Source organism: Barbatula barbatula (genome assembly GCF_947034865.1).
Source record: "Barbatula barbatula genome assembly, chromosome: 5".
Lineage (NCBI taxonomy): Eukaryota > Metazoa > Chordata > Actinopteri > Cypriniformes > Nemacheilidae > Barbatula > Barbatula barbatula.
This window is the reverse complement of record NC_136769.1, coordinates 23,005,223-23,030,366: the sequence shown is the minus strand read 5'-3', so window position 1 is coordinate 23,030,366 and position 25,144 is coordinate 23,005,223. Positions and strand designations below refer to the sequence as shown.

Sequence of the window (25,144 nt, the reverse complement as noted above, 5' to 3'; positions counted from 1 at the left end):
ATATCTCCTTCATGTAAAGTTTGGTGGTAAATCCAACATCCAACATCAGTCATCCTATCCACGCCATCACGTACAGTACGGGGGTTCTCACGTTGACACTAATGTACATCAATTCAGAGCCAATTGTACAATTCAAGAGACCAGTGGGGGCAGCAGAAGAGGTGTACTAATGGGGTTTGCTTGATGGAGGAAAAACGACCTCCCGTTCCAGGAAAGACACAGCGTGCTCGAATATCTTGAAGAAATGTGTGTGAGAGAGAAACACACCTCGAATAAAGTCATTTAGTCAAGATTGCGGAGGGCCTTTAGCACCATTATAGCACGTCGCTGTGTTCCACCTCAAGCTGTGAGGTGAGTTAGGCAGAAAAAGCCTCCGTGGCAGTTCAGCTGTGACTTGCACAGCACCTCATGATGAAGACAATGGCTAAATGGGGAGAGAAATTGCCGCTCAAAGCTTTCTGTGTTTACAGTGCTGGAAAAGCAGAGTCAAAAATCCCTGATCGAGTTGCTGCTGGCCTGGCCCACTGATACATGCCTTGATGAGTAAAAACAGAGGGGCTTTGTGTAATAATAATGATGTATGGACTCCAGTATACTTGATATGGGCACACAATGAAGATGCACTGGGAAAATAACCCAGTGTTGGAATTTTGCATAAAGTCTAGTCCAGTTTGCAGCTTTTCTGGCCATGAACCTCCCCCTCAGACAGGATTTGACATTATAGACGTACAATCTGATTGGCGCTTCCGATTTTAGGTTTCAGACAATATGGCTGTGCATGTGTTCTGCTTCTGAGTGTCTGAATAACTTTGAGAAAAGATTGGCTTCTCCTTTTTTTCATTAAGTTGTACTTCTTAGCCCACTTACCAGCGAGTTTTCTCCATCCATTAAATCCGTTCTTGATTTAGCTTGGAACTACAAAGGCATTTAGAGAATATTTGAATGCTTTTTCGTCTTGTAAATGTTAATTAGAAAGCGGAACCCTGCCTCCATGACACTGATTTAATGATCATAAAGTGCGGCAATGAATCTATTTTTTCCTCCGTGCGGGGAAATTTTCCTCCGCTAATTTAAACGTATTCATCCATAACAGTAAGCATAATTAGAAATGCACATGTCTAAAAGGACGTAGCATTAGGGTGAGCCAAAACCTGTGTTAGATTGTTTTTTACCTGTGCGCAATTCATTACAAAAACAGGGCCACGTAAACATAGACATTAGATTTCCCTAAACAATTAAACAGCAATTACTGTTCAAACGTTGAAGTACTGTTCACAGTACTATGTGAAGTGCCTTAACCTAAGTGTGTCTTCAAGTTGTTTTGAGTCTTTACTAATGCAACATTGTCCTTTATATGAATCCATTATATGTATCGTCACGGCTTTGTAGAGGAAAGGATTAATTAACTTTTCATCTGGTGACATCAGACACGTAGTCGGAAGATCACGCATTTTTCAGTATGTGTGGGTCATTAAAATACACTTCATTATTTTCTCGTCCAGCTTCCATAATTCCTTAAATAATGTAATCCAAGTTCAATCAATAAGACTTGTCAAACTGTCAAATCTTGAGTTAGACATTTCAAGGGCTGCCAGATACTTAAAGGATTGTTTTTTTACGCTGAAGAGTTGAAGAACAAATCTGTCCGTCACGTTTCAGAAGTATAACATTTCTATCATCTAATCATATTTGCTTTTCCGTAATATTCCAATTTGCCACGAGACTCTCTCAGATACAAGACGGACGTGTGACAGATGTTTCAGTTAAACTGCTTTTATAACAAACAAATGACAAACACAAATGTTTTGACAGTTACGGTGGCCCTTACAATGTAAGAATACGGGTCAACATACACGGCCCACACTGCGAGTGCAACACATTCTTTCACACGTTCGTTTTTTCCACGGTAATCGTCAGCATGCCACAGATAATATCAATACTCTGCTGTTGAACCCAAAAGATTCCTTCAACAGCCCACCAGCAAAAGCAAAGCGAACAAAATCAAGTAGCTGCGGCAAAAGATAATCCGTATCCATCAGACTTTATAATCTTAACAACAGAAGGGAGGCAGAGACATAAAGTCTGTAGAATAAAACACACACATTTAAGAGTGGTGGTGCTGGTGGAGGAGATTGATGTGATAAACAGCTTGTTTTGTTGTACATGTAAAAGGTGAGCCGAAGCCACACGCAGAAATTGTCCATCTTTAAAGGTGCAGATACAGGAGAAAATGACAGCGGAATGTATTGGAGGTACAGGATAATTAGAAGTGCATGTCTGAATGGCATCTGCTGTGATGAGAAAAGACACACAGATCAATCTTAATGCAGGTATAATACACAATGGACCATCTGCTTGTTCAGCCTTCATTTATGATGGGCTCATTACAGCCGGATCAGAGCGGCTGTTATAATGATATGACAAATGTGCTCTAAAAACTCTTCAAAACCCTCTTTATAATGATCTGGAAACAGTTTAAAAGCACCCATCTTTAACGCCTGAAGACAAGGCTTTTAATACAGCCGCCGAGTCTGCTGTGTTAATGTTTCACTCCCTACACTCACTTCATTGTCTGCAGGGGTGAAATTGCTGAGGTTTTTATCGTTCGACTCTACTGATTAATCCTGACACACATTTCCCTTTGTCACTTACAATTCAGCACATCTGAGGGCAGAGAAGCAGCCAAGCAAGCGAAGGTGTGAGAGACAGAGAAAGACCGGAAAAAAAGAGGCTTTCACACGCAGATTCCTGTAAACAGAGGGAGGGTGAGGAAGAGAGGGAGACAGGTAGAGGAAGAGAGACGGGTAAAGAGATACAGTAGGGAGAGGGTAGGACAGGCAGACAGTAAGGTCGAGTGGAAGGATTGATAGGAGAGAAACAGAAAAAAAGAGGAAGGGAGGAAGAGCTATAGATAAAAAGAGGAAGATAAGGCAAACAGGTAGAAAAGTAGAGAAAGACAATGGGAGAGTAAGGAAGAGGGGGAGACAGGTAGAGGGATACAGTAAGAGCAGGCAGGTACTGGCACAGGGAGAGATAGAGGTGGAAAAATTAGAAGCAGGGGATGAGAGGATGAGGGAGAGTGGTCGAAGGGGAAGGAGAAAAAGAGGGAGTAGAAAGAAAAAAGATGGAGATCAGGCAGACAGGTGGAATGGTAGAGTGAGGGAGAGAGAGACAGGTATTAGGAGAAAGATCGAGATATACAGTAAGGAGGAGAAAAGGTGGGAAGGCAGACAGGTGAAAAAGTAGAAAGACAGACAGGTAGCGTGGGAGGTTCAATGTCATTTTATTTATAAATGGACTCTAGATCAGACAGCACTATAAAAGCACTAGATCAGACAGATGAAACAACAAAGAGAGAGACAGACAGATATAGAGGGAGATCAGACAGACAGGTGGAACAATAAAAATAGAGAGAGCGAGAGAGAGAGACAGATATAGAAGGAGATCAAACAGACAGGTGAAACAACAAAGAGAGAGAGAGACAGATATAGAGGGAGATCAGACAGACAGGTGGAACAATAAAAATAGAGAGAGCGAGAGAGAGAGACAGATATAGAAGGAGATCAAACAGACAGGTGAAACAACAAAGAGAGAGAGAGAGACAGATATAGAGGGAGATCAGACAGACAGGTGGAACAATAAAAAGAGAGAGAGTGAGAGAGACAGATATAGAAGGAGATCAGACAGACAGGTAGAACAATAAAAAGAGAGAGAGCAAGAGAGACAGATAAAGAAGGAGATCAGACAGACAGGTGAAACAACAAAGAGAGAGAAACAGATATAGAGGAAGATCAGACAGACAGGTGAAACAATAAAGAGATAGACATAAAAAGATGAAGATCAGACAGACAGGTGAAATGGTAGCGAGACAGACAGGTGGATAGGGAGGGTGAGAGAGACAGATATAGATGAAGATCAGACAGACAGGTGGAATAGTAGCGAGAAAGACAGATGGAGAGAGAGGGTGAGAGAGACAGATAAAGATGAAAATCAGACAGACTGGTGGAATGGTAGCGAGTCAGACAGGTGGAGTGAGAGGGTGAGAGAGACAGATATAGATGAAGTTCAGACAGACAGGTGGAATAGTAGCAAGAAAGACAGATGGAGAGAGAGGGTGAGAGAGACAGATAAAGATGAAAATCAGACAGACTGGTGGAATGGTAGCGAGTCAGACAGGTCGAGTGGGAGGGTGAGAGAGACAGATATAGATGAAGTTCAGACAGACAGGTGGAATAGTAGCGAGAAAGACAGATGGAGAGAGAGGGTGAGAGAGACAGATAAAGATGAAAATCAGACAGACTGGTGGAATGGTAGCGAGTCAGACAGGTGGATAGGGAGGGTGAGAGAGACAGATATAGATGAAGATCAGACAGACAGGTGGAATAGTAGCGAGAAAGACAGATGGAGAGAGAGGGTGAGAGAGACAGATAAAGATGAAAATCAGACAGACTGGTGGAATGGTAGCGAGTCCGACAGGTGGAGTGGGAGGGTGAGAGAGACAGATATAGATGAAGTTCAGACAGACAGGTGGAATAGTAGCGAGAAAGACAGATGGAGTGGGAGGGTGAGAGAGACAGACATAGAGGGAGATCAGACTGAGATGTTAAACAATAAAGAGAGACAGACAGGTTGAATGGGAGGGTAGGGAGGGAAACAGAGGCAGGTAGTGAGACAGACAGGTGGAGAAGGGGTGAGAGGGTAACAGGAACTGAAAGGCCAGTCATAAACAGTCAGGGAGCATATGCTTACTGCAGAGAGAGAGAAAGCTGTTATCGGAGCGTGTTTTGACTGCCTGCCATCACACAGATGGAATCACAAAGACGGGAATGAGAGATCAGGGGACGGCTGTGGGTCACGTAAGCTATGCAGTCCAAACTTAAAGCACAACACAATGAGACTGAGAGGCTGAGATTGTGAAGCAGGCACCCGAGCGTTCATGAAGCTTGTGCACCATGAGTGATGGGGAGAGAGGTGGAGGAAAATGAAAACGTAACCATGTGATCAACATCAAACAAGTCCAATCCTTTCACTCCACCATAGGGCTGGTTTCAACAAGATGCAGAAGTCGCAATCCACCCATGATACTTTCCCAATAAATGTCAGTATGAATTAATACAATCACACAACAGCTAGGAGGAGAAATCCTGAAAAGAATCCCCCACCCCTCCCCTTGTTTCCCTCTGCCAGACACTTGGCTCCAAGCGAGAAGATGAACCTTCATAAATCTCAGTTTATTCTCTAGTGTGTGAATAAGTTTTTTCCTCTCAGAGCCAAAACCACTATATGTATATGTGACAAAGTGTGATCGCCAAAAGCAATATGTTGAGATATTGAAATATGGTTGCAACAGCTCACTTCTAGAAGGCTTGATGGCTGAAAGTTGCTTTGAAAAGGTTTGAAAAATGTAAATAAAAACTTCAAATAAGTAAAGGTTTGATGATTTTGGACAACATTCACACCCATTGGAAAGTGGGGTGAGATGAGCCATTTTGACATATGGTTTGTGCTCCTGTGGCTCAGTTTGCCCCGTGATAGGGGTAAGTTGATCCGAGTCTGGGGTAAGTTGAACAATATGGGGATATACTGAGCATGCAACTTAATTTGAGTAAAAACCATGTATTTTAAGATTTACCTTTCAAAATGTAATTCAATCATTATTTTCCCTTACAAATACTAATCGTAATTTTTTAACCAAAAAATAACCAAATAAACATTACATTTCGATATCTTTAATTTGCCGTATCTTTCCGTTTGCATTTCTGAAATAACTTGTGAAACACTAAAGATGTGACCTTCCAAAACTTTCTGATTAAAAATGAATGAAGTTCTGCTCTCACTATGTCTGTTCTTGTATATGCTTGGCTTTATGCAGTGCTTTTTAATGCCAAACATGTTATGTCATGATTCCGCTATCATGTCATGTTTATTCTTGGTCTTGCAGCGGAGTCATGGCATAGCCTTAGGTTTTGTGTGAGAAAGACATTGCTTTGTTTTGATTCTGACTTGCCATGTGCTTTCTCGTGTCTCGTCAGTGTTTCCCGCCCTTATGTCTCGTTAACCTTCCCTGAGTGTTTTAGTACCCGCACCTGACCCTTGTTAATTATCCTTTGTTAGTCTCCCTATTTAATGCCCTCTTGTCTACTGTCTTGTGCACGTTCGTTGTACATGTTTCCATGTCGTGTACATGTTTCCATGTCGTGTTCTTGAAGTTTACCGTGCGCCTTGTTTTGATGCATGTTTAGTTAGTCTTATTTATTATAGCGTTAAGTATTTGTCTTTTGCCCCCTTGTGGGAAGTCTTTGTTTTCTATTTTTGATTCGTGCCTCAGTTCAGTTTTCCCCCCATCGTGGGTGTATTATTTGTAATTTGTTTTTTATTAAAGTCTTTGTTAAACCTCATCGTCGCTGCCTGCAATTGGGTTCTTACCCTAACCAAACCGTGACATGTTAGGCCATAGTGATTTAAGTTGGAAAGATATTCAACACTGTAGGAGTAAAATCAGGTGTATAAATGCTTTTCTTAATCAGAGAATATTAAGTACTTTGGTGTACGATGTCCATAAACTTGGTATAATAAAGTTAACATGATAAACTAAAAGGTTGAAATGAAATTGTACAGGAAGTTAACTTAAGTGTCGACACTGGCTCAATTTAACCCACATGATTTGGCTCACTTTGCAATGTTCCAGCCATTTGATGTACCAGCCATTTATGCCGTCCATGAGCTTCACAATTTCACACTTGGCAGAAACAACGGGTGATCCAAAATGTGTGGTCAAATGGCAACAAAAGTGTTCAGTCGCTGAGATTCAGTGTGTGGATCAACTTACCCACTGGCTCATCCTTCCCCACTTTTCCCCTACCTACTTTTCGTGACATGATATATATAGTCACATCTACCTTAACATACATCATCAATAGCCGTGAATAGGTTGTTCATCAAATTTAGCATATAGCTGGATCCTGGTAAGCGGGTAAGATTCTTGGCAGTGAGGCAAAGCTTTCTTTGGCTCTCTAACAACACAATTGTCTGTGAAATGTGACTCTGTGTTTTTTTCGGGAGGATATCAGAGCTCTTGTTGGTTGGCTCTCTGGTGAATAACAACACACTATCATCAGAGGAATTGCATTGTGGTTGTTCTCTCAGGAACTGAGAGAACAGAGGTTAGTCTCTCAGAATTCTCAGATTTCTCTTTGTCATGAGTCACTAAGCTATAAAGCGCGACAGTGACCGCCCACCCTCTCGGTGGCCTTGATTCCAAAGGTATTTATTCTCATTCATTATCTCTAAAGACACTTTAAAATGATATTCAATAAAATGTTCTAACCCTTAAACCAATGCTAACACCTCTGAACTATTCACGCCTTATAACATTAGGCAAAAAACGATTTAAACAATATGAATACTGTGAAGGGCATTTTTATTCAAACATGACTCTTTCATCTGTGGAACACAAAAGAAGATATTTTGAGAAATGTCTCATTGGTTTTGTGTTCATACAATGGAAGTCAGTGTTGTTCGGCTACCAACATTCTTCAAAATATCTTCTTTTGTGTTCTGCAGAAGAGAGAAAGTCATATAGGTTTGAAATGACAAGAGGATGTGTAAATGATGAAAGCATTTATATTTTGGGCCGATTTTACCTTATATGTCAGTTAGAAAAATTCCAACATATTTGTGAGGACACAAATTCGCCCAAAAAACTACAGCCACACAAACACACTTGAAGTCTTGAGTGCAGAAACAGGGCCGTCTCAGTGTGCAGACCCTGGATCAGTGCAGCTGCGCGAGACAGCAGCTGTCAGGAATAAGGCAGACAATGGGCTCTGACATGTTGATTCACTGATCGCTGGCTTCCAGCCGCCCGCATGGCTTCAGAAATGCATGCATTAATGGAGGTTTAGGTTCACACTCCTCAGGGGCTCCGATAGAAATGATTTCTGCTTGGAGGACTCGCAAAACAGAATTTACCTGGCGATTCATAAACAATAATGGAATTAATGGAAGGAAGAATCAAACACCACAAAAAATGACCTTTTATAGATAAAACAGGTGTGCATGTCTTCACAATAATGACACTGTTTCACAAGCTTCAGTTGTCATGGAAACAGTGACACGAGATACAATCTATCATGAGTATTTTTGTCATAACAGCTCAAAAATGTGTCCAAAAACTATATTGAAGCAGCTACAGATGCGAATATGAATTCAAAAATATATTTCTGTCAAGTTAACTACCGTCAAAAATGATTGACAATTAGCATACAATTAGATTGGTTGGTTCTGTTCTGGGCAAAACTCACTGCCCATGAATAAGAGAAGGGAGCGCAGCGATGACCCCCCTTAGGGTAAACAGAACAGAACAAGCAGATGTTCTTAAAGACATTTAAGTGTAACACATCATTAAAATGTAGTTGAGACTTATGAAAAGGAATAACAGAAGTCGAGTCCCGATTGCAAATGTGTTGTGGAGCGGGGGATGGAGGGGGGTAGTTTGCTCCTGAGCAACGCAAAGCTTGGATCGCATCATATTTCTATAGGTAGAGGAGGATCAGCTGATGGAGGCTTGACTTACATGACCCGACAAAACTAACGCTATAAGCTTGATTTTTTTTGTCAAACCTTTAACTTCTGTTTTTTTTTGTCTTTTTTGCTCAGAAAGTTGACTTGCCAGTTTACTTGGCACCTTACATAAAACTATCCATGTTATAAATATTAACTACATTTTGTGATGTTCATCCAAAAATCGCTATGTTGGTTTGGTGAGCGCTAGCATTCATTCCACTGCTAAATTAAACAAGCTATCGAACCTGCTGACTCCTAAAGTCTTCATTTTACTGTTAAAGCTGAATTTTTTTTATCTTCGTACTGCCGTCAAGCAAAACAAATAATGGGTGTGTACAAATCTGTGACCCTGGCACACCTTTCATTCACTATGTTAAGATTTTCATCATGGTTTTACCAGCACTATTGTCTACATCTGGTTACAACATCGATAATCTCTTGCAGTCAGATTTGACATCTTGTAATCCCTGAACATCACGTCTTTAAATCACATCCCAGTTCAGTGTCTGCCACTCCAATCCCTCTCATACAGAACACATCAATGCATTCAATGCAGCTTAACTTCGGCTAAGGGCTTAGACAGAGAGCTCTAAACATTACCCCAGTTGTCATATTTCATGCAGTTTGACATGTGAACTACCATAACAAAAATATTCTAGGCCTATTTTACTACATCAGAATCATCTCTCAAATTTACTCAACTTTTAATTTATTTGTTTTAAAAATGCATGTCCATTAAACGCTACTCATTTTCAAATCTCTTAAGACGTTTTTTTTAACACGACAAATCGAAAGCTTTCGCTGAACCTAAATGTTGAAACTGAATGACACTAACAAACAAGCTCTGAAAAGCCCTACAGCACAGGTTTCGACATGCATTGTGCATTAGAAACTTAATTTCCCATACTATAAATCTACCTGATGTGCATTAAAACATTTTACATACATCCGTTTTCTATACAAACCATGAAGATGCTTGAAATGCATGTAGGCCAAAGCAGATTGCACTGGATTCTGCCGGTACATCACACATACATCCCAGATATGTATGGGCTTTATGCTCTCTTCCTGGGTGAGATGCATGTAATATTCTGCACTACAGTAATGAATGCACGACAGCTGCAGCTAAAAGGACTTTCTTTATTGCTGCCGAGAGGGTTTGTATTAAGGGGCTGCAGCAATTTACAAAACATTAAAGGCACCATATGTAAATTTGGACCGCTAGATGGTACACTTTCAAAACAACAGCAACAAAGGCGAAGCTAAATGACGTTATGCAGGAGAGTGGGATGATAGGAGACCATCCAGAGGCGTATGGAAGTCTGATCTAAAGTCAGATTGTTCTATCGTCCAGGCTGTGGATCACCGATACACGATAGTATCGAGGGGCGAGGGAATTTGCAAATTTTTACTACGAAAAGCTGGATTTGTGGGCAAAAACAGAAGCTTACGTTTCTAGAAAATGCTCATGTGTGACTGGAATTAGCATTCTATCAGACCACACATTACAAACTCTCTCTGGCGTGAGGAAAAGCCAGAGCTGCGTGCATTACCAGCTATCTCGTGCGCAGAAAACTCAAAGCCTGCACATAATAAACTCTCTCTGGCATGAGGAAAAGTCTAAGCCGCGTAGAATGGCAAGCTCTCTCGTCATTTAAAAAGTACATTTGAGTAACGTTATCGGCTGCATATTTTTGTGCACACATACTGTATTTAATTATACTGCCATAGACTTCTTCACCAGACTTGTTAAACAGCGTTCCTGAAGTACAAATAAAGTGCAATATGCATGCATGTGTAGAACATTTTAACACTACACGGCTGCATACTGTGTCATTGAACAACACCAATAACAATAGTAATAACTAAATTACGGACATACTGTATACTGTATTTCATAGGGTACTATTCAAAATTATCTGTACATGACTATTTCTTGTACAATAAAAAATATTTGCTTACCTGTCTATTAAAACACACGTGAGAGCTGATTCTCAGTCGAGTCGGTCACGATTTTGAAATCGCCACGCCGATATTAATCCTTGTTTTATTCGTACGTTTGTCTAATAGCCTGCTTGCCTCATTTGGCATAGGTTTACCTTTGTTTTAGGATTTTCTTTACTAGCCAACTAGTAGTCGTGATCCATAACTGAACAACAAAACAGCTGTGTCCCAGATGCTGTGTAACGGTAGTTTTAACAACCGGAAACCCTCAGTAAATTTATATTAAGTCACTGATATGCAACAATTACAAGGGAGACAAGAGACAAGCCCATTATTTAAAATAGGAATTTCTCTATATTTGCACATTCTTGGGAACAGTTGGGATAATGTAAGTGCGCAACTGCATGAAATATATCACACTGTGCAAGTGTTTTTTTGGATATTTCAAAACAAAAGAATTACATATTGTGCCTTTAACATCAAAGAAGTGGAAAAACTCAAACACAAGCCATTTGTTGTTGTGTGATTTTTTGTGTTTCTTTGCTGCACCGTTGAGACGTTGAGATCCAGGCACATATTTTAAAGAGAGCTGCTCACTGCCCACACTACAGACAGTATGTCACACATGCACACACACATTTTTCTTTTAATTTCCCTATGTGGGAAACTGCCACAGACTTCTATTTTTTATACTGACCTTTTTCAAATGAGCATCATGTAGTATGTTTAATAAACAGTTTCCTTTATAGGGACTGCTGGCTGGTCCTTACAATGTTATACCATCCTTTGTGCACATTTGGACATAGAACGCAGGCTTTGCTTTTACATACTGTAACTGGATGTGCATTAGCAAACATAAATACAGATACACACACATACACACGCAACCAACATCCCTGTTTATGGAGCACCATTCCAATCACAAATCACAAGCTACTGATTTAAGGGTTAGATTTTTATGGCCTGGAACAGCTTTGCTATCGACCGATCATTGTCTATTGATTTAAGTATTAGGTTGGCAGGAAAACCCTACTGGCTGATGGGATTGTTGTTACGGGAAAAACAATTGACATTGATTCAGGAACACATCCTGGACACATGCACATAAACACAATTTGAACATACGAGTCACAGTATCTCACCGTGTTGTCCCGTCGCAACGCTAAAGTGACCCTTTGTTTGATTTGTAAACCCACTCCAAACAAGCCCCTCTCTACCTCCTCTTCCTCTCATTAAACTCCTTCTCCTTCCTCATTCCACGCCTGAACAGTAGTGTTCAGCGCCGTGATGTGAAATCATTAAACCCTTCGCTGAGCAGGGCTTTCCTGCATACTACAGCCCTTTCTTGAACATTCTGATGGGTTGAGCAGCCATCTGCCCTCTGAATAAACGCGGAGATAGAAGAGCGCAAGGTTGCGCAATGATTTATTGCTGCATTTGCACATATTTCCCAGCCAGATAACCCGAGCTCAATAAACTCCTCACATACCGCACGCCCATGTGTCTTTCTACGATTGCAGGGAGCGGTGCAGTTATCCCTCCGTGTGCCTGCAGACAGATTAGCATCCAGCTCTGAGCAGCAGGACATCAAAAGAAGCTTTGATGCACAGCGTGCCTGCACAGTTGGGCCGGTGAGGGACCTGCACCGCAAATACGGATTCTGGGAAAAAATCTATAGTTGTGTCAAAGTAGGAGATAGTTGGGTAACTTTCTGCCGTAAACTGTCCCGTTAACGTTAACCATTCAAAGCACAAACCAAGAAAAGAACGCCAACTTGCACCAATAGCACAATATGTTGATTACTTAACACCTAAAAAGTTGTAATTACTCAAAATTGTGAAATGTAGCTAAAGAAAACATTCTGTCAGTCAGACAGTCTAGTATTTCTGATGTTGTCTCTGTCTAGATTATGTGTAATTGCTGTTATTGCATACATTGCCAAACACTCCTACAACAGCCTATATGATCTCAGCTGGGAAATAGAGGAAAGCTGGGATTGCATCTTATCAGGCGACCTCTGATACACAATGTTCTTTCTCAGTGTGGATGGATCGCTGTTTCTTTACACAATTTCCTCAGGTAAATGATAAACCGAGTGTGATAACTTTCTCAGGGTGACTTTACAAATGTGGCGCTGATGTGAAGTCGAGCAATATCTCGGATGTGTTACTGTATGAGACACATCTAATTAAATGTCTGTAAATATCATCTCACATTTGAAATAAGTGTTAGAGCGCTTTTCGCCCCCTCGCAGCAAATTGTTCACGTTGCTTGATCATTCCACTCCGTGCCGCTCAATGCCGGCCGATGCGTTTCATTTTCCACCGCAGAATGTTAACACAAATGCGTCAGGCGTTGCCTTGGTAACACAGGAGACTGAGCTATACCGCCTCTGCATGGATTCTATTAGCACGAAAATTCAGAGTCAAGTTTGCAATCGTGCCGTGTCGGACCAGCTCGGGGAGAAACATTACTGTAATCGTTTCAGACTGTGCTTAGAGCGGTTTGAAAAGCGCTCTTAGAAGGCAGCAAGCCTATCAAATGCTACATGCTGTTGTGTAGAGCCAAACAATATAATTGTTACACCAACACAAAACAACAATACAAATGTTTGTTTACACAACATCAAAAAGTCCTAGGAATCGGTTTCCCGGGCAGGGAATAACGTAAACCAGGACTAGTGGTAAAATATCCAATAGACACTAGCCAGTGTCGTGAACGTGGTGGAGAAGAACCCAATTGCAGGCAGACGCGGGGATGAAGGGGTTAACAAAGGGATTTTAATAATATTAAACAGAAAAGAAAAACCCACGAGGGGGTAAAACAAGACAGGAAATAATGACAACTAGGACACAGATAAACTAGACTGGAAAAAATAAACACTAAGGACTAAACTAGACTGACTCACCAAACTACAAAGAACAAGAACAAGATACTTGGAAAACTAGACTCGTAATACACGAATGAGGTACAAATCACAGGGTACAGCAAACAATGAACGAGCACAGGACAATGAACACAAGGATGTTTTATAGGGGAAACAAACACAGGATAATTGACAAGGGTCAGGTGCGGGTAATGAAACACTCAGGGAAGGTTAACGAGGAAACGAGATGGCGGGAACAAAGACACGGACCAGAGAGAGCATAGAAAGCCGATAGCCAACATCTCTCTCTCACATAAAACACAAGACTTTGTCATGAATCTGCCTCAAGACCAAGAATAGACATGACATGAAGGCAGATTCATGACAGCCAGTGTTATATATTTTGTTCAGTTGAGTACTTAAAATATCTTAAATGTTTCCAACTTTTTGTAAATCGTGAGAAAATTGCCATTTTAACCAGTAACCCGGACCATGTCATCTGACTAAATAGTAATAAATTAATTTTATGAACTTCTAATTCATTATAATGAAATAAAATCATGTCATCAAACGCAGCATTTATTTGGAATTTTTTCCTTTTGTTTGCTCTACAATGTTCTCTGTAGAGCTACTTTGCATTTATAATGTAAATAATAAAAACATGCTATATAAATAAACTTGAATTGATCTGAATTGAATTTTAAGACCAGAGCATTGTGGTATCTTGGAAAACTCAATGATTTTTACTTTGAGTGAAAAGAGCAATAAAAATGTGGTGTACTGTATATATATATATATATATATATATGACGAGATGTTAAACTGATTTATATACTGTATATATAAATTGGTTTAACATCTCGTCAGCTAGGAATATCTTTCCCAGTGGCAACCCAGAACCAGCATAGTCCAGCTTGGACCAGCAGGAGAAATCCTGCTGGTCTCTGCTGTTCTTATCAGCGGGGTGCTAAGTGGTCTTAACAGACACGAGCAGTGTAGATGAATCTGCTGAAAGTAAAATGGCAGACAGACGTGTGTAAGCCCTGCTAAACAGATCTGATCACCACAAGTTGCATTATTTTTTTGTTTATACTTGGTGAACCATCTTCAAGAGAACGACTGATTCACCCGTTTAGACCATCAATTTTTTTATTCTCATCAAAATATAAGCCACTGTGTTGCAAATCAATAACGCATCTACTGATGGTACTGATGTTGTGTTATGTTCCTCTACCCACCAAGAATGACGATGAAATGACAGATGCCAGCGTCGAGACAAAATCAAAGAAAACAACGATGGAAAGCGCCTTCCCCTTGGTGCAAACAATCAAGCTTCCCCTAGCAATTACTTGATGACAAATGAGTCAGGTAGCCCAGGCAGTGATGTCTCTACAGACGGTATACGGCAGTGACACACTGTTGTTTAGCCCTGTTTTATGTACGGTAGTTACAACTTCTGTTGGCTAATATCCCCAAGAGCCTGTAATAGTGTCTTGCAGATTTTAATTAAACAAGCCTGGCAGTGTTCAATTAAACCAGACTGATCATTACCCACCAGGAAAGATCACACAGACCCTCCTGCAGATCCCACTGCTGTCGAGTGTCGACCAAGTCCAAACACTGTACGCAACTGCGAAAACTTACTCACATTACTCTAATCATCCTTAAAGTCCCCATGAAAATAAATAAATTGATGTTCGGATTTTGCTATTAATAAGTTAGCCTTCACTGTCAGACATTGAAACATTCATATTTGAAAGATGAAAACATTCTTTCACCTCCACCAATAGGGATCAACGGTTTGTATGACATCATTTTACACTTCTACTTCTCATCAGGTTCCAAGCTGTGACATAAAATAAATGCTATCAGAAATTTCGAAAAGGGGAGTAGCCAACCCTTATGCCCCACCTTAACTTCCTGTTTTAGTGAAAATGATGTCAGTGCCCTGAACAGAATTATGCACTTCGGGGCATTTTTGGGGTTTAAGGGTAAATTTACAGTGCTTTTAACATACATTGTACAAACGTGAAAAGTTCCAGTCTGTATCAGTGCACTGTAGCATAAATCTTGGTACAAATCCAACAGCCATAACACATGTAGTTGTTGTTTTTGAATTATAAAAGGCTTAGTCCACACCCATTAAGTACACGTGAAACAAAGGTATGCAGAGGAAAAACTGGTTATCCATCAGACCCATAATTTGTTCATTGTGAAAGAGAGGTGTGTCACTTACTTCATGGGTTTGAACAGGGCTTGTCCGTAGTTCTGGAATGACATGATCAGCTTCAGCTGAGTGCCACCGGACTTCATAGCTGTGAAGGGAACACAATTAATGTACAATTTTACAACTTTCTAAAATTAAGATGGCATACACACCCAACACAAACATACAAAAAATCAGTATTGAGAAGTGCAAACATAAAGCAAGCAACACTATTCCAACATGATTTAGTAGTGTGTATTTGGTGTGATAATAGGGACTTTATCAACAGCTGCGGATGGAAGGGCTACGGCGACCGGAATAGGCGGTTAAACCGTGGTGGCCACGAACGCGTAAATCAAATCAAACGTCTTAGGTCAGCTCTCCTGAAGTGTTGTTTCCAGCAGTAGACACAACAAACGGAAAATTGTTAGCATTAGCTTGCGTTAACACATCAACACAGATTACATCAAAAGACAAATGATAGAATGATATACTGTTAAAAATTCAGCGTCACATGCCATTAAATATAACCTTTATTTGCCTAATTTGTCAAATCCTGTAATTTTTCAACCCCAATACAACCAATATTTTCCATTCTCTGTGTCTGGGATTCTGAGATTGAAGGAACGCTTTTCTAACCGAAAGAAGACTGGACGCTATTTGATTGTTTTTTTTGGGACTTTCCTTTTTGTTTGGGCAATTCTCTTTTGCTTACCTCTGGGACACTCCACATTGGACATTAAGTGAGACTCAAGTTGATTGTATGAATTATCAACTCCTTTACTGTGACCTCTCACGAGTCTAAGAAAAGTATGTTTTCCTTTTGAATTTATTGGTTGAAGACTACATTATGATTATATGGTGTTTCCTTTTTGATGAATTTCTCTAAATTCAGTCGAGTCCTTGAACTCTGTGGTGATGAAGTGACTTTATTGCATATAAGTTGAGTCAAATTTGTTCCAAAGTGAAAAAATATTTTAGTTGTCTCGAGTAACGGGTCTCGGTTCATAAATTAGTGCAGAATTACATAAGCAACCAACCATTTGAGTTCAGTCGAAGTGTGAAAGTTAGAACATTAGTGAAACAGTAAATATGGTGTACGTTTGTGGAGATAAAACGGCAGACGATAAAAAAAAAACATTTTATTACTGTCACAATCTTGTTTTATACCGGACTACACTGCACCCGTCTCATCTGATCCCCATCATTTGGCCATTATTAGTTATCCCGTCATCTGTTTACCCCTCATTATCTGTGTTATATAAATTCCGTTTTTTTGTTTGATTGATTGTCCGGTATTATTATTGTAAATAGATGTTTTATGTATGTGGCGATGCGCTTCTGCATGGTTTCCCTTGGATTATATTAAAACCACTTTGGATTATCTGCGGTCGTCAAGTCTTCCTTGCACATCCCTGTTACAATTACAAATTTAAAATGTCAGAATCACTCGACTAGACTTTCAGAGCGTTTCATCGCAAATAAATCCCTCCGTATTGTGCAAAATAATTAGCTTTGCTTGGTGATGACAATCTTGTTTACTACAACTACTTTACATACTGCTGTCTTCTGTCCTGGTCAATACATGAAAATCCAAAAACAGACTTAGGCAGGAAGCTTTATTTACGCTGGAAGGATGATTGATGAGATTGGACGACATGTCTGGCTTTACGTTGAAAAATCCGAAATTTCTGCATCATATTTCCCGGAGGGCACCCGTGCAGTTCTGCAGCGTTACAGTCTTATTGAACTCATCAGTTGAGCAGAGACGCGTCAATTGGAACGCATCCATTCTGCCAAAGGCCTTCGGTTTATTATCAAGTGTGTCTAGGTCTACAAACCCCAAGTTGAACTGCACATCTTATGATTTGTTTCAAACTCCAGAGGACCGCTCCAGTCTACTTGATTCAATTCATCTACTTCTGCTAAAGGTTGCCAGTCAGATGCTAATTTAGTCGTATTTTTAAAAGCGTTGCTATCGCAACACAACGTAATTCACAAATGTATAACTTTAATGAATCTTCCTCTGCCTCAGACAAGATGAGATTTGTTCCAGAGGCTGTAGTGAACCACACTTAACAATGTGAGAATTTGTAATTGTTAACTAACATTTCTTTCATCTGCTGCAAACCAATGTTATCACGCTGAATCGACCACATTACAAGTTACTATGTCTTATATGTGTATGAAGTGAGACACTGGAGTGTGTATTATACCCACAGACTGATGTCTTGAGATGGACTAATAAGGGAAGAGTTGTTGTCTATTACACACTCTCGGGGGAATGAGAGGATGTGTGTGTGAAACTTCTGCCATGATTTTGCCAGCAGAAATAGCTTCTGATGTTTACTAGATAGCTCAGTTGAGTGCCTGCATACGTCTACATAAAAAATCCCTTTCTGTTCACCACACTTAACTCACGAAGAAAATCTTTCCAATGGCACTTATCATGAAAAGTGTCTTTTATGTGCAAAGTTTAAGTAAATGTGGCTTTTAAATGTCAACCAGAAGGTCAAACTAAGTGCTATATATGTTGTTACATTTGACATATATTTTTATTAGGTATCCAATGTTTACAACCTAGCCGGTTACCCAAATGTTGCCGATAAGTGTGATTTGATTCCTAAGTCTCACTGTTACGTATATATTGTGTGACACATTTTCATAACATTATGTGAAAAATTAAATTAAGTGAACATTTAAGCTATTTCGAATCTGAACGAGTTTTTAATGTGGTTCTTAGATGTTGATTTGTGCCTCCATAAGTGCATCTTTACAAACGTTCTTAAATAAATCAGGTTTCAATAGGCTTCACGCACACTGTCAAGAACACACACACGCACCAACAGCGCACTACAGCCCCTCCAGCCTTCAAACTTCATTGTTATTCAGCCACAATTACACTCGGCACACCACTGACCTAGTTGGCTCGTGCCATTCCCATAATGCCTCTAAAGCACTTGGCAAAAAATGCTTTTGAGATGACAGCGCACAGTCTAGTGCCTTCAGCTGGGCTATGACAACAAACAGGAACAGGTTTTCTCCATATTTACTGGGGGGTATTCCAGAAACCTTGTTATGTGACATACACGAGTATATTTAAGGGTTAGTTAGCTGATAACCTCAACTTTCAATGATATAAAATGTATGTTTTTTAACTTCGCACTTTATACACCGATGCAGATTAAAATCTTTTGAGTAAAAAGGCCCTGATTTATTATGTTGTTTCATGGTCAAAACCTTACAGCTTCTTAACCGTTTCCATAGTGACTCGTGAAATCTGTGATCCATTGACAATGTCTTCACGTTGTTCCTGTGAGAGCGCTAAATCTGGGTAACTTGCAGGAGGTTTATTAAACTTACCCTTTAAAGTGTTCTGGAGCCGACATAAAAGTAAGCAAGGTTTGGGTTCAGATGCTCATGGTAAGTTAGCCCTGCTCTCTGGAATACACCCCCGGTATGAGGTCAACTTACCTACGCTGGTGATCTTCTGAGTTACCAGGTCCTTTAGAAGGGACTCAATGGTGGGGGTGTGTCTGGAGTAGAGCTCGTAGCGGTTAATTCCGATGTGGAAACGAAGCCAGTTGGGGTATGACTCAACAGTGGCCTCCCCCGTCGGACTGTACTCCTCCTCATTCCCATCGTTGTGCCTGTCGGTAAAGGACAACCGAGGATGTTAGTCAGTACTGCCTGACAACAAGAAAACCACAAGGCCGAGGGTTAAATTGGTTTCCATTAAAGCTGCAATCCATTTTTTTGTAATACAAATAAACAAAATCTGCATATACATGAAAAAATAAAGTCGCTCAACTTTAAACCCGGTTGGTAAAGAACGTAAAGTAAGCTGCGATCTTATGTCTCAAACGTAGGGGCGATATAGAGGCAAAAATACGGATTACAGCTTTAACATATTTTTACTTTTGTACAGTATTAGTACAATAATTAACCACATCAAATGAGATGCACAACTTTCAATGCTATTATAATCCCAAACAGAATTGTAAACAAACTGTCTAAAATACCCAATAAATAAACACGCAGGAATAAAGTTAAAAAAAATTCTTCCTAGCTTTCTGCATAACCGTGTGAAATTATGATTCTATTAAGTTTGATAATGTAGTAATGTTTGTTGACTGTGAAGTGCAGGAGACAACTTGTCTGCTGAACTCATGCCACGCACAGCAAATGCTATGATGGCCGTCCGAACGACTTCATGCATCACTTTAGCTGTAAGTCCTGTCGATTCCCTAAAGCCTCTGACCTCACAACAACACAGCCACAAAAGAGTTCTGTCACATCCAACGGTTAACAAGGTAACATAAATTCACAAACAAAATACAAATAAAGCGTTAAAAGAGACTTTTTTGACTCAAAGTATTCATGTTTAGTTTTATCTGGCAATGTCAGGGTCACTCAGGCATGGTTAAAAGCTACGTTTAGGTAATTCAGGCATGGCTAACAGGCAGAGAGTGAATAAGCTGTCCCTGAGATATCCCTAGAGGACACAAACGCCAGCCGAGTCAAGAAGATAAAGACAGGACGCAGGAGCTACAAAAGTCACGACACCAACAAAACCTCTTCAGCTAAATGTATGTGACGGCTCGAAGGAAAACAACACATCACAACGCATCACAGGAACACAGATGAGTTCAAACAGCAAAGCTTTTAACATTCACCATGAGTCAGTATGAGTTGAAATAAAGTACCCAACACTTGCATGTTTTTCCTTTTTTATCATGTCTGTAGACTTAAACACTTCCCAGTTATGATTTACTTTTTCTCTTTCTTGTTCTTGTGAGATTCGTCTATGCTTTATCGTCAAATACGCTTTAACGAAACATATTTTATGATCTTAAATGTACATGCAAACAACTGGGATATTGAATAGACTACATAGTCCTGTTTTACCTGCCAGACTTGGTTACCTGGTTTGGAATAGAAAACAATTATCACTTATTGGAACACAAACAACTGGTACTTTTAGGCTATAAATAACCACGTGTCTTAAGCTCTGCTTTTACGTCCTTTGTATTTTCTCAGTATATTTGAGTAAAAATGAATGTTATTTTTGGAAGGTGTACACGGTACTCGAAAGTCTGGGTGACCGGGTTTGGGATAAAAATAGTCATCACTCGCAGAAAAGAATGTGTTCAAATTAAGAATTTTGAGATTTTCTTTCGTATTTATTATTAATTCATGTCTCCATGGATGTAACGCTTTATTAGTTTAACAAACTAGACTTATTTTACATTTACATTAGGCAGACGGTTTTATCCAAAGTTCTAGCACTGTAAATTCTCTTTCCCACTATAATGAAGTTGTACTTGCCATTCCTGGTTTCCAGTAGTTTTGGGATAGAATCTGATGTCAGTGTTGAGGTTAAATAACCTGTCATCATCCGAGAGCTGAGGCACATCCGACTTATAGAGAGGATGCGCATAGAGCGCCTTCAGTCTGGAGGAACCCTGGACAGCTCTCCTCGGTCCAGCCGCCGCATCCTTCATCAAGCCTCGCTTCTCAGCGACCTGCTTCACCGGCTCGCCTCTCTCGGTCACCTTCTCCATCGAATGCGAGCTGAGGTTGGAGTTGGGCTCGTTGCTGAAATCCTGCAGTAGTCTTAAAGAGTGCTTATTAGGCCAGCCCGGTTCCGCCGCGGCGGCTCTGGCGCGCTGCTTGGCCCAGGATCGAGGATCCTCGGGCGGGCTGTGAATGCACGAACAGCCGGCCCCCGCTCCCGTCGCGTCGGAGCCAGGTCCCGCCGCGCGTTTCTCCAGCTTGGGTAACAGGTCTATCATGATGTGCATGGTGCATGCGACGAGAAACACCATTAGAATCAGCACGCGAAATCTGCGGAAGAGGATCATCTTTATTGTCACGAACAATATCTAAAGCGCACAAAAAGTGGCAATATGATACCGCTACAATAAAGGAGATTCAAAGCGCTCCTTTGAAGACTATCTCCAGCGCAAGGCTTCTTATGATGGGAGATCCATGTTTCTATTGGTGCGAAATCTTCTTTTCCATCCCCGGTGTGCAGATGTATCAAGAAATATTTCTTCTCTGCATAGATGAGAGTAACGCAGATGCTTTGAATGGATGAAAATCAGGTGTCCTGGCGCATCCTCACAGGTTCAGTGCGTTCGAAACGCGTCCGTGCAGTCCATCTCTCCAAGCGCTTTTTGCGCAAAACGCACGCGAATCTGATAAATGTCCCAACAAGACACGAAGAGCTGCGCGGATGTCAGATCTCAGGAGCAGTCCTGTGCCGTGGCCGAACCCTTTCAGCATTTGAAGAGAGAGATAAAGTGCATTCGTAGTTGTCCTTCACGAGGAGCAGTCGGTGACAGGTGTAGATGTATCGGTGCCTTGTGTGTTAAATATTGGGATCCTGCCTCTCTCGTCGTCGCGGGATTCAGATTGGCTGCGTCCACATACAGTTGGAGCCTGAGACTCGCCATCCTGAAAAGACAGAGGGCGCTGATGCGCGCTGTGCTGACTTTGCCATTACTGGTGGGATGGTTTACAGGATGGTAACGTTTGAGTGTTAAACTACAAAGTAAGCATTATAAAACTCGTTATAGTGCATATAAGAATGGGAAGTGGTCAAATAGGAATATGCAGTAAAATACAATAATATAATAAGTTTGATTATTTGAATACAGTATACACACTCTTACAAATAAAGGTGCTAGAAAGGGTTCTTCGATGCGATAACACAGGAGAACCATGTTTTAAGAACCTATTAGAGGATCTGCTATATATTACTGTGTTTGTTTGTCTTTTGTAGTGTGATGAACCTTTCACTGCTTTTGTGCAGCAAAAACATTCTGCTTATCGTGGAACCAAACGCCCGACCAATGACGTTTTGGGAACCTTATTATTTAATTTAGAGTTTGAACTAGATGTGTCATATTATTTGATGTTGTTATTGCTTGTTTACAAGTGTAGCACTGATCTGGAATTTTCAATTCACCTTGGTTTTAAATGCAACTTATAATAATAATAATAATTTGAATTTATATTAAACTATTATCAGTAATAGTTTTTTAATAAAAAAATAAGTAAAGTACTACCCTGGTTTACATCCGGGGCATATTTGTCTCAATAAGCCTTATATACGACTCAAAACAAGAACTGTAGATGAGAAATAGGGGTCAGTTGTGGCCTAATGGTTAGAGCGTTGGGCTTGTGATCAGAAGGTTGCCGGTTCTAATCTCAGTGCCAGCAGGTCATGACTGAAGTGCCCTTGAGCAAGGCACCTTACCCCTGATTGCTCTGCAGTAATGTGTCACTGTATAAAAAAAAAAAAACTACTTGTAAGTCGCTTTGGATAAAAGCGTCTGCCAAATGAATAAATGTAAATGTAAATGTAAATACACTGTAGTTTCAGAGCAGATTAAAGTTGAAACATTTACACATGCAAATAATAAGAATTCAAGCTCGTGAATAAAAATGTATGCAGTTATGAAATGTAATTGTTGAAATACCAACATCTGATCTCGAGGAAGTGTTTGGAAACATGTACAGCAAGAGGGCTTAAAACATCAGTAACTTTACACCGTGTGAGCTTGTTGTGTAGTTGTCTGTGTGGAATCCGCCATCTGCGCTCCTTTACTGAGATCACAACAAAGCTGTTAAATGTGACTGAACACAGAACTCAGTGTCTTGTGTCAGAAAATCCGGCTCTACATGTTGCCCGATAAAATCTCAAACTCCTCCCACTGCCATTGTCCCTCTAGTAGACTTTTTAATATACCTTAAAACCAACGTTTGTGGTGTCTGTATAAAGACAACAGCACAATATTTTGTGGTGTGTGAAAGGCATCACAAAATATGATTCAAAATACCCTCCAACCCTATGGTTTAATAATATGCTCTAAAATGTCTCTAGTCCGTGCCTGGTTAGTTCATATACCCCCTAACCAAAGCTGGAATCCCCTTTTGTATAACATCTAAATGACTTTAATGAACTTAGTATTTAGCGATGTCCTCTGTAATAAAAGACAATTTTCAGCTCCCTTTCATGACATAACAAAAGATCTGGAGGAGTGAAGATGTTATTCTTCCTGCTTCTGTCATTTGCTCTAATGCTCATCTAACGTGATTCTGGGAAACCAGAGAGCTTGTGAGAACACACCATTGTGTTTATTATGCATTGGAAAATAGACCATTTTATCAATAGCTCGCCAAAGGGTGCGCAACAAGAGCATAACATACCTTTCCTTCTCATCTTCTGACCTCACCCCTCGTCATTAATCTTCATACTTAACCTGTTTATCGTGTGGTTCGACCAGACATATTTGGTTCCTTCGTATTTAAAAGCACAAAGGTGCGTCCCTCTTTGCAGCTGAAAATGATGATGAAGTAAATTCCTGAGCAATGTAACAGTTAACAAATTCACAATCACAAGTTGATTGACTCGCCTTTTCCTCAAGATTATTTATGGAAGAGGTGGATGGATTTTTCAGCCTAAATAAAACATTGTACTCATCCAAGCTGTTGCAACAATATTTCATTACCTCTTTTAACGGGTCGGAGAAATTCGCAGACACATGCATTTCCTTCAAGCCTGAACATGAAAGAGGACATTTTTTGTATCACCAGAATGTGGATGAGCCATTTGGCAGAATTTCAGATTTTAACAGGAGTAAAGATGTTTTAATATATCTTGTATTATGGTTTGGATAGTACCCTGCCTGTGGGCCAAGATGATGGGATAGACTCAAGACCTCCTGAAACCTGCAGAGATTAAGTGGATTTGGAAAACAAAGTAATTGAATGAAAGAGTTCAATAGAATTTAAAATATTTGGTCCAACTATTTGGTCCTTTTCCATTTAGATCCATATACCCAGTTTTATGGGTGAAACAATAATTGTGAAAGGTTGCTAAAGTGTAAAGATTTAAACATTGCTGTCCACATTCTCGATGCACTTTCCCTTTCGACAGGTGCGGAAAGGATGATTGTTTGCACAGTGTTCAGGGATTGGAATCCAACTTCTAGCATCATGGCAAACAACAAAAAGATGAATGCATAATGCGCTTGTGTTATGTAGATTACATGGCCAAAAGTCCCCTTTCTAATGAACTGGTTTGGCTGTTTGAGCTACAGGACTATACCCAGCAGGTGCATTGACAATGCTCCAGCGCAAAAGCATAGTCCATTACCAAACGTTTTATTGAGCTTATTGCATAAAGGAACTGGCCTGGAGAAAGCCCAGACGTAATGCCCTCTGGGATTCATTGAAAGGTTGACAGTGAGCCAGGTCTTATCACCCAACATCAGCACCTGACCCCACTGATGCTCTTTTGTCTGAATGGGAGCAATCCCTGCAGCCATATTGAAGAGACTAGTGAAAAATTATTTCTAGAAGATTGAAAACTGTTAATAATTCGACATTAATGGCCATTGTTCTAAAACCACTGCTGTTGTGTTTATACAAAATGTATGCACAAAACGAAACATTTCTCCTCAGCTGCGCTTTTCCCAGAATAATGTTTGTGATTAGGTTGCATGACCTGTGAGCTCAGACGTGGCATGTTTGACCCACAGGAGAGATGCATC

The 25,144-nt window shown here is 40.3% G+C and overlaps 1 protein-coding gene across 1 annotated transcript in view; it reads right to left on the bottom strand.

Moving 5' to 3' along the window:
* The window catches only part of fam20ca (FAM20C golgi associated secretory pathway kinase a), a 50,761-nt gene extending 28,727 nt beyond the window's left edge, over positions 1 to 22,034 (bottom strand). The window contains exons 1-3 of the mRNA XM_079456215.1: positions 20,910 to 22,034; positions 19,056 to 19,231; positions 15,612 to 15,690 (exon numbers count right to left, since the gene is read on the bottom strand). Of these exons, the coding sequence (XP_079312341.1) occupies positions 15,612 to 15,690; positions 19,056 to 19,231; positions 20,910 to 21,445 (791 nt within the window). The 5' untranslated portion in view covers positions 21,446 to 22,034. The remainder of the gene's footprint in view (positions 1 to 15,611; positions 15,691 to 19,055; positions 19,232 to 20,909) is intronic.
* Between the last annotated feature and the right edge of the window lie 3,110 nt (positions 22,035 to 25,144).